This window comes from Nematolebias whitei, chromosome 9, assembly GCF_014905685.2.
Source record: "Nematolebias whitei isolate Nwh7 chromosome 9, NemWhi1, whole genome shotgun sequence".
NCBI classification, from domain to species: domain Eukaryota; kingdom Metazoa; phylum Chordata; class Actinopteri; order Cyprinodontiformes; family Rivulidae; genus Nematolebias; species Nematolebias whitei.
The window spans coordinates 50692425-50701889 of record NC_056506.1 but is presented as its reverse complement, the minus strand read 5'-3'; the positions used below and the strand labels follow the sequence as shown (position 1 = coordinate 50701889).

The 9465-nt window shown below is 44.1% G+C and overlaps 2 protein-coding genes across 2 annotated transcripts in view; one reads left to right on the top strand and one right to left on the bottom strand.

Moving 5' to 3' along the window:
* The window catches only part of LOC119415294 (prohibitin-2), a gene marked incomplete in the record, with an annotated part of 38458 nt that overhangs the window by 16910 nt on the left and 12083 nt on the right, over positions 1-9465 (bottom strand).
* LOC119415290 (CYFIP-related Rac1 interactor B) overlaps positions 1427-9465 on the top strand; it is a 10619-nt gene continuing 2580 nt past the window's right edge. The window contains exons 1-6 of the mRNA XM_037682468.1: positions 1427-1480; positions 6056-6129; positions 6936-7057; positions 7422-7527; positions 7649-7785; positions 8053-8130. Coding sequence (XP_037538396.1) covers positions 6057-6129; positions 6936-7057; positions 7422-7527; positions 7649-7785; positions 8053-8130 — 516 coding nt within the window. The 5' untranslated portion in view covers positions 1427-1480; position 6056. The remainder of the gene's footprint in view (positions 1481-6055; positions 6130-6935; positions 7058-7421; positions 7528-7648; positions 7786-8052; positions 8131-9465) is intronic.

Sequence of the window (9465 nt, the reverse complement as noted above, 5' to 3'; positions counted from 1 at the left end):
AATACTATATATATATATATATATATATATATATATATATAGTATTTATTATTAAAATAATAAATACTATATATGTGTTTTTTTTTTATATTATATATATATATATAATTAACTTAGTACGCTTTAAATAATAAATACTAGATTTTATATATATATATATATAATTAAAACTATAAAACCTGAATAGGTGGATTATTTTAAAGGTAAAAATAAATATTAGATTTTAAAAACTTTTTTTATTGTTATGGAAAATACGGTAGCTCAAATGTATTAATTTTCTGACAAAAATAGAAATCCTGATGTTGAAATTTTATTTTTTATTGCTTTCTTAAATGTCACAATCTCTTCTTATTTTGCAGCTTCCTTTCTCTCCTCCTCCTTGTCCATCCCTTTCTCCTCCATCCCTCCTCCAGCTGGCTGATGTGATGCTGGGCCTGCTCAGCAGGAGGCAGCAGAGTTCTGGACCCTCAGAGTTCTGGACCTGTTCAGATCTTGTTCCAGTTGAAGAACTCACATCACATTCAAAAACAAACTACTCTGCAGTGTATTTATACTCGGTACATAAATGTACTTACTGTTTATACCTTCTTTACCACCTTGTTTTATACAAATTTTTACTGCAGGTCTTCTCAAATTAATATTTCCACGACAAATCGATGCCTCATGAGAAGAAAAACTTTTATTGAGATTATTTAGTTTATTTTTCACCCATTCCTCATGTTGTAAATATTCATGATAATTAATTGTTACCATGTACTTTGTACTAAAACACAAATAAAGAGGCTTAAGAAAATCTAAATATAAGTTTTTGGATAAAATATCTTTTTTCTTTTTTGTGATTTTAATTAATATCTAATTACTGTATCTCAAAAGTGTCATAAATATATACTGTATTCTATTGTGTCAGGAGAAAATCTAAATATATTTAAGAGTTAGAAAACTAACAAAGTTTAAGGCGCTGGTTTCTGTCCAAATTACCAAAATATGTAAATATTTGATCTTTGAAGACAAACATGATCCTAAATTATATATTTAATTTCTTTAAAAAACAACAACATGCTGATACTTATGCGTTTAAATTGGAAACTTTAAAAAAATCTTAAGTTTAAAGAAAAACTGATTAAAACCTTTTTATAAAGAACATCTTTGAGAGAAACTAAAGAGATGTGATGAAAACTTTTGCACAGTGACGTTAACAAGTTGAGAGAGGTTGATAAAACAAGTTGTTGTTGTTTTCATCTTTACTGAAAGTTAATAAAACAAGTCATTAATATTATTAAATGAAATAAAGAAGTGGTTTGGGGAAAGGTGCGAGCTGCTCTCTGATTGGCTGCTCCTCACTTCCTCCTGAGGAAACAACTCCTTTTATGGATCGCGGAGCTGCGCGCGCCCGGTTTCCGGGTTTGTCCGCGCGGCATGCAGAGGAGGAGACCCCAGGAGCTCCGCGGGGGAACACGGTACCGATCACTGATCCGCGCAGGTGAGAGGGTGAGGGAGGTGGGTTCGGATCTGGACCGAACCGGGTCTGAGGTCTTAGGGTGGGTCCTGGCTCTGAGCAGACATGACAGGTCTTGCAGACCTGCTGCTGGAAAAAAAAAAAAGTGTCGCCCGAAGTTCGGATCGAGTTCTGATCCGGCTCGAAGCAGCGTCGGGAGGCTCGGTTCTGCTCTCCGACCAGAACCAGGCGGTTCGGCTGATTGTACCCGGAACCACCAGAGAAAGTCGTTTCCGTTTCACTGAGCTGCAGAAACGGAACCAAAAAGATCCGATGAGTTAACCTGCTGGTCCTGAAGTTCTGTCAGGGCCGGTACCAGGGCTCTGGGTTCAGGGGCCCAGGCCCCCCTCATCACTCTGATGATGTCATCTGATCATGAAACCTGACAGATTCTGTAAGTCCTGCAGAACCTGAGCCATAATTTACCATCGGAATTAACGAGGGGACCGTTCCTGCAGAACATGTTCTGATCCAGTTTGATTTCTGGATCAACTGGATCAGAACATGTTCTGATCCAGTTTGATTTCTGGATCAACTGGATCCCCCTCCTCGTTAATTCAAAATAATAAACGCTCAGCAGTAAAATGAGCCTACAACAAGATGGCTGCACTGGTCGCCAGTAAATTACAGATTTTACAGTAATTTATCCTTTAATTTGTTTCATTTTCTGTTAATGAAGCGTTTCATTCCTCGTTGGCTCGTTCACCGTTTCATTTGAATCTGAATGATCGTTTGAATCCAGCATCTCTGTAATCTTGAGTGTGGGTTTTGAAGTGCTTCCTATTTGAAGACAATAAATGTTCTTCCGGACCTGATGCTGCGTACGGTGGCTCTGAAGGGTCAAACAACCGTTAAAACACATTTGAAGGAACCTCTTCTCGAAGGCATTCATTCATTCATTCATTCAAGCTTTATTTCTTCAGGTTAGTCTCATTGAGCCTCGAGGACTCTTTTAAACAGAGACCTGATCCAGACAGAACAGATAAAGTTCAGACAACAACAACAGTAAACAATGACAACAATGAACTAAAGTAAAGATGCAGTTAAAACAAGAGTAGTGTAGAAAACAAGAAAACAGGGTGAAATATTAAAAACAACATATTTGCTTTGATGTTTCTATTCACATCATCAAATGTTTGGAACCCCTTAAAGAAATCAAGGAGGACAACTTCAGTTCCTGTTGCAAGATGTTCCAGGTGCAGGAGATGTAAGAAGGCAGCAGACCAGGAAGTGATTTAAAGATGAAGATGAACCAGTGTGAGAGCCCACGTGTAGATAATGAAGACCAACTGACCAGTGAGAACTGGGTGCAGTGGTGGGTACGGTAGTTACAACCAGTTATGAATCTTAGCGCACCATGGAAGACAGCATCCAACATCTGCAGCATCCAACATCTGCAAGCAGCTGGCATCATTCATGTAAATGACGTCACCGTGGTCAATGGTCAGTAGGAAGGTAGAGGTTACAAGGTGTTTTCTGGCATTCAGAGTTAAACGAGATCTATTTCTGAAAAACAAACCCAGTTTTAATTTCAGTTTCTTTATCAAGTTTTCGACATGTGGTTTAAAAGAGACGTGCATCGACCAAAGTTCCCAAGTTTTTGTAAGAATCAACAAACTCGATAGGAACACCATGCATGGATGAGAGGAGGAAGAGTTGCTGGCATGACTTTCTGTTGGAAAACAACATCCTTTAGTTTTGTCAGCGTTTAGCACCAGTTTGAGGTGGAACAAGTCAGACTGGGTGGTGTCAGATGCAGACTGTAGAAACTGGAAAACCTTGGCAACTGTGTTAGCTCAGCAATAAACAACTGTATCGTCGGCATAGAGATGCAGGATGCGTCAGGAATGTTTTGATCTACATTAGCTGTATAAATTGTAAAAAGAGTGGGGCCTAAAACTGAGCCTTGTGGCACACCATTATTAACCTTTAGGTAGCTAGATGAAGTACTGTTATGTCGAACACATTGCCTCCGACCTGAGAGATAGTTTGAGAACCAGCCAACAGTGTGATCTGAGAAGCCACTATCTGAGATCTTGTGTCAGAAGATGTGATGATCTACAGGATCAAAGGTTTGGACCGGTCTAAGTAAAGAGCAGCTCCTTGGTGTCCAAAGTTTCAACAACATCATTAAAAACCTTTAGCGAAGCGATCGTTGTGCTGTGTTGTTTCCTGAAGCCAGACTGGAGAGAAGATAAAATATTCAGAGTTCAAATACTTCTTGACTTGAGTATTTATCAGTTTTTATCAAATCTGAGCTAAAATACAGAGTTTGGAGATGAGTGGATCATTGTTCAGGGTCTCCTTCCTTCAGTAATGGCAGCACAACAGCTGTTTTCCAAACATCTGGGACAGTATTCTGTTACAACAGATTGAAAATGTAAGACAGTGGTTCTGCTATAATTTGTGCAGCTAGACTGAAGAAGTCAGGAGGAGGTCATCGGGGCTGCAGGTTTTCTAGTGTCCAGATCTCTGAAGAGTTGGTAACCTGACCGACAGAACGGTGAAAACAGAACGTACGGGTTACTGAGGTGTGACTTGTTGCTGGAGGTGATGTACTTTTAGAAGATGTATCAAACCAGGAACTGGAGGCAACAGTGTTTGTTGAAACATCTCATTCTTCTCTGACACAGGAGCAGAGTCGACAAATAATGGTGGTGGTCTGTTCACAGGTTATGAACAGTTAATATCTTACCTGCTGCAGACAGGTCGAAGTTTATTTGACTGGACTGATGAGCTAACAGCTAGTTAGCCCCTCAGTCAAACACCCCCCCCCCCCCCCCCCAAGAATGTCTCGATGCAACTCGGACTTTGAGTAAAGCTCCGCCCACTTTAGAGACAAACAACCCCCTCAATCTGACTGGCGGTGAACAAAAGTCCCGACGCCTAAAAGACGTTCTTAAAGACAGAGTACGGTGTCCTGCTTTGGACAAAAAGACCTTCAGGAGTCTGGACTAAAGTCGTCACATATAAATGTAGGAAAAGTTTCGTCAGAGAACTCTGATGGTTCTGTTTCTGTCAGCAGTCTGTCTTCTTGATGGTCCAGATCTTCAGAGACCAATCTGGACTGGACTGAGGTCTAGTCCGGTCCAGTGTGTAAAATCATCCTGTTGGAGCAGATTAAGGTCTGACATGGTTCTTCTGAAGACAGCTTCTGTTTCCTTCTGTCTCCAGTCAACAGAACTCATGTCCTCTGTCTTTCTGTCCATCTCAGATGAGCTGATGTCCACAGGACTTGTCCTCTGCAGAGTTCTGATAGTCTTCCCTCTTGGTGTGAAACGGGTCCAGGTTACAGTTCTGGGCTGATCTTTAAAGTTCTCCTGAGTCCATGTTTGGACGTTTGGTTCCTGAGGCCTGATGGTGGACTTCCTGAGGTGTCAAAGGTCGTCCATCAGTGGACCCTGACCCAACCTTTGGCTCTGTTGACCCCCCCACCTGTCCCCTGATGGTTGCTTTGAGCTTCATGGCGGCCATTTTTAATGTTCTGTCATTCTGAGCTTCGGCGCCGACCCGAGCCCACTTCACTTCCTCTCTTTAAATTTAGGTCCAACTTTCAGACGCTTCATCACTTCTGCTTTTCTGGGTTTTAACGACGACACTTCAGTCTGCAGCTCCAAGCGGTACTGGTTCTGCTCGATCTCATGAACCGGTACCGGTTCTTCTCCAGGATCTCATGAACCAGTACCGGTTCTTCTCCAGGATCTCATGAGCCGGCGCCGGTTGTGCTCTTTGATGCCGCTGAAGTGAAAACTTGATGTTTTGTGACTGGTGGCAGAACCAGAAACCGGGCCGGGCACGTGCGCTCTCTGGACTTCCTGTTTCTTCTTCTGCAGTTTCTTCTCAGTTCGTCTGTGAAACCAGCTGTGGCGGCCATCTTGAGTCCTTTATAACCCAGAGGACTGAGATCAAAAGAAAGGGTGACCATGGTAACCATGCACCTCCCTCTCACTCCCTGAGGGCGCTCAATAAAAACAGTGCCAGCAGGCAGAAAGGCAGAGTCAAAAGTGAGCCTCAGACAAACAGCCTCTGTGTGAAAACTGTAAGTCGGGTCAAAGAACTTCTTGACCCAGGAGCAGCAGGAGGTTCTGATGATGCCACCGGTTCTGTTTGGTGGTTTTGGTGAATTTATTCTCTCTCTCTTTATGTTTCTCCTCCACAGAGCTCGTTCGTCCTGAAGGAGACGCACGTTTGATGCTTCTTCTTCGTTGGTTTCTAAAGCTGCTGTCCTTCCACTGCAGACCTGAAACCAGTTCAGTCGTTTCATGTCAAACAGCCGTTGTAACTTTTTTAATTTAACGAGTCATTTTAGCTGTTTTACCTTTTTTAATTTAAAAAGTCGTTTTAGCTGTTTGAACAGCTGTGGGTCATTTTAGCTGTTTGAACGTCTGTGAGTCATTTTAGCTGTTTGAACGTCTGTGGGTCATTTTAGCTGTTGTGTATTTTGCAGCTGTTTGAACGTCTGTGGGTCATTTTAGCTGTTGTGTATTTTGCAGCTGTCTGAACGTTGTGCGTTTTGTGTCGTCCATGTCTGAATAGTGACCGTCTGTTTCCTGTCGGCAGGATGGGGAACTTAATCAAAGTGTTAACCCGAGACATCGACAACAACGCCGGGAACTTCTTCCTGGACTTTGAAAGTAAGACACACGACACGTTCGGCCTCTATCAGCTAAAATCTCTTTTCTGCCAGACTTTGAAAACTTTGGTGTTTTTATGGATTCAGGGAAAATAAAATGAGAATAAATCGTGTTTTTGCGACGAGCCGACGGAAACTAGAGGCTGTTTGTTGAACCCCGTTTCTGCAGACTGAACGTTTTCAGCTGTTCTTAAATAAAAACATTCAGCTTGTACGGCTGATGGCTGCTGTGAATTTAGTTCATACTTTTCAACATATTTAGCTTCTTTCGCAAACATTTCCCTCATAAACACGAGCAGATTTCTTCACTTCTTTCAGAAACTTTGCTTCAGCTGCTGGCCCTGTTCCTGTCGTCATGCTTCTTTTAGCTTTTAGTTATAGTTTATGAAATTTAGCTGTAAACTACTGTTTTGCAGTTTTTAGCCAGCGTTTGGCTCCTTTTAGCCACTTATTTGTAGCTCTTAGTCAGCGTTTGGCTCCTGTTGTCAGCTTTTAGCTAGCATTTGGCTACTTGCATCTTTAACATCTCCTTCTTCGGCTCCCTCAGGGTCGTTCACCTTTCAGCCTCGACTCTTTCTGTGAGCAGGAATCATCTTTTCTCTGGTTCAAGTTGTTGTTTTGTGGCGGTGCATCTCCGGCTCACCCCTTGAGTTTTGGTCCAAACATGAAGAAATAGCATTTGATGTTTTTAGTTTCACCTTCGGCTCATGTTTTTGTTGGAGTATCGGCTTCAAAAGAACGGCTCGAAGCTACAAACATCCTTAAAGACGCCTCCGGCCTCGCTGATCTCTGTCCCCGTGGTTTCAGATGCTCAGCCGTCGGAGTCGGAGACGGCCGTGTGGGACAAGGTGAACCAGGTTCTGACGGAGGCCCAGGTCATCCTGGAGGACCTGCAGACCTACAGAGGAGCCGGAGAGGAGATCCGACAGGTGAATCTTCAGCTGTTGTGACGAACTGGAGAAGGAGCATTAAATGAGCCGCGCCATGTTTGGGTTGGGTCACGTCAGAGCCGGTTTAATCTGATCAGATGAATTATAATAAAAGTTTAGAAGAAAACACGGGCAGAGGTTCTCCTCTGTTTTATTGTTCTGCTGAAGAAGTTAATGATAATTAATGTTTTATAAATGAGGTGAAACTGAAGTCTTTGAGCTAATCTCAGTGTTTAATCCACATCATCGTAATCTGTCAGAATAATAATCCCTGAATATCCAAAGCCACAAAATATTAAAGAACAACGTTTCAGGCTTTTATTTTGAAATGTGCGGTATTCAGGTGTTTCCTGTGTGTGTTCAGGCCATCCAGAACCCGACTGCGGACCTGGTCCAGGAGAAGGCCTGGTCCGCTGTAGTCCCTCTGGTCTCTAAACTCAAGACCTTCTACGAGTTCTCTCAGAAACTGGGTGAGTGCTGGTCCGGGTTGTGAAGTTCTGCTCCAGTTCTTGTCCTTCCTGTTTCAGATCTGGTCCCTGACAGCTTCAGCAGGACAGTGTTTAAAGAGACATGTCCCTCTGTGTCCCTCAGAGTCCAGCCTGCAGTGTCTCCTGAACGTCCTCACCAGCTCCAGCTCCACTCCGACCCAACACCTGGAGTCCCAGCAGGCGCTGGCCCGCCAGTTCGCCCACATCCTGCACTTCACGCTGCGCTTTGATGAGCTGAAGGTCGGCTCCTCTGTCTGCACTCCTCTTTGGCTCCTCCTCCTCTCTCCATTCCTCTTCGCTCCTCCTTTCCCTATGCTCCTTTTGGCTCTTCCTCTTTCTACGATCTTCTTTGGCTCCTCCTTCTCTCTCTGCGATCCTCATTGGCTCCTCCTCCTCTCTCTACAATCCTCTTTAGCTCCTCCTCCTCTCTCTGTGATCCTCTTTGGCTCCTCCTCTCTCTGCACTTCACTTCCTGTCTTTAATTTGATCTGTTTCTTTCTGCTTCAGATGACCAACCCCGCCATCCAGAACGACTTCAGCTACTACCGCCGAACCATCAGCCGAATGCGGATCAACAACCAGTCGGTAAGAAGCCGACGCTCTGCGAGGGAACCGTTACGTTCAGGGCTTCAGCTCGGATAAATCACAACGCTCACTCCTCACGAAGCGTTGAGCTAACAGCAACGCTTCAGGGCAAATCACGATGCGTTCAAGAACAACGTGTAACTTCAAGAATTCACTCTGAAGCTGAACCCACAGAACTTTCTGTTTCTGAAAATTACATCATGTAATGAAATAAAAATTAAAAAAATTCAAATGTGATATTTAAACTTCAGTTTTAGAGCAACTACAAGTTTCGTATGAATTTTTCAATCCGGTCAATCCGAGCTCTTAAATCAGGACTTGTTGTTCTGGAGCTGTCACTTGGAGTTTGCTCCGCTCTGGTTCTGATCCGGACTGAAACAGTTAGTTGAGTTTCTGAGTGCAGGAAAGAAAACGAATCAGACGAGGAACAAAATAATAACGGTCGTTGCCATGGAGACACTAAAGCTGCCACATTTGAAAATACAGAAAAAAATCACTGATGAAAACGAGTAAAATGTTTGAAATAAAGGAACTCGTTTTCACGTGTTCTTCCTTCAGTCAAGGGCGGGGAATCATGTAACTGTTAGTAAAATATCTCATGAACCACTCTGCACCTGATTCAAGATGGCCGCCACAGCTATCAGCCTCCACCAACACAAAAACGGCTCCGACTCCGTCCACTGACTGAGAGTGGTCCTCAACCTGTCCTCCGAGGGCTGACAGGCCCGAGGAGCCTCTGGACTTTATGTGGCCAAAACATTCAGAATTATGTGCTCGTTGGGTTCTGTCCGGTCCGGGTCATCGGTTCTGTCTAGGTTGTCTGTTCTGTCCGGTCCGGGTCATCGGTTCTGTCCGGTCCGGGTCATCGGTTCTGTCTAGGTTGTCAGTTCTGTCCGGTCCGGGTTATCGGTTCTGTCTAGGTTGTCGGTTCTGTCCGGTCCGGGTCATCGGTTCTGTCTAGGTTGTCGGTTCTGTCCGGTCCGGGTCATCGGTTCTGTCTAGGTTGTCGGTTCTGTCTGGTCCGGGTCATCAGTTCTGTCTAGGTTGTCGGTTCTGTCCGGTCCGGGTCATCGGTTCTGTCTAGGTTGTCGGTTCTGTCCGGTCCGGGTCATCGGTTCTGTCTAGGTCGTCGGTTCTGTCCGGTCCGGGTCATCGGGTCTGTCTAGGTTGTCAGTTCTGTCCGGTCCGGGTCATCGGTTCTGTCTAGGTCGTCGGTTCTGTCCGGTCCGGGTCATCGGTTCTGTCTAGGTTGTCGGTTCTGTCTGGTCCAGGTCATCGGTTCTGTCCAGTCCGGGTCATCAGTTCTGTCTAGGTTGTCGGTTCTGTCCGGTCCGG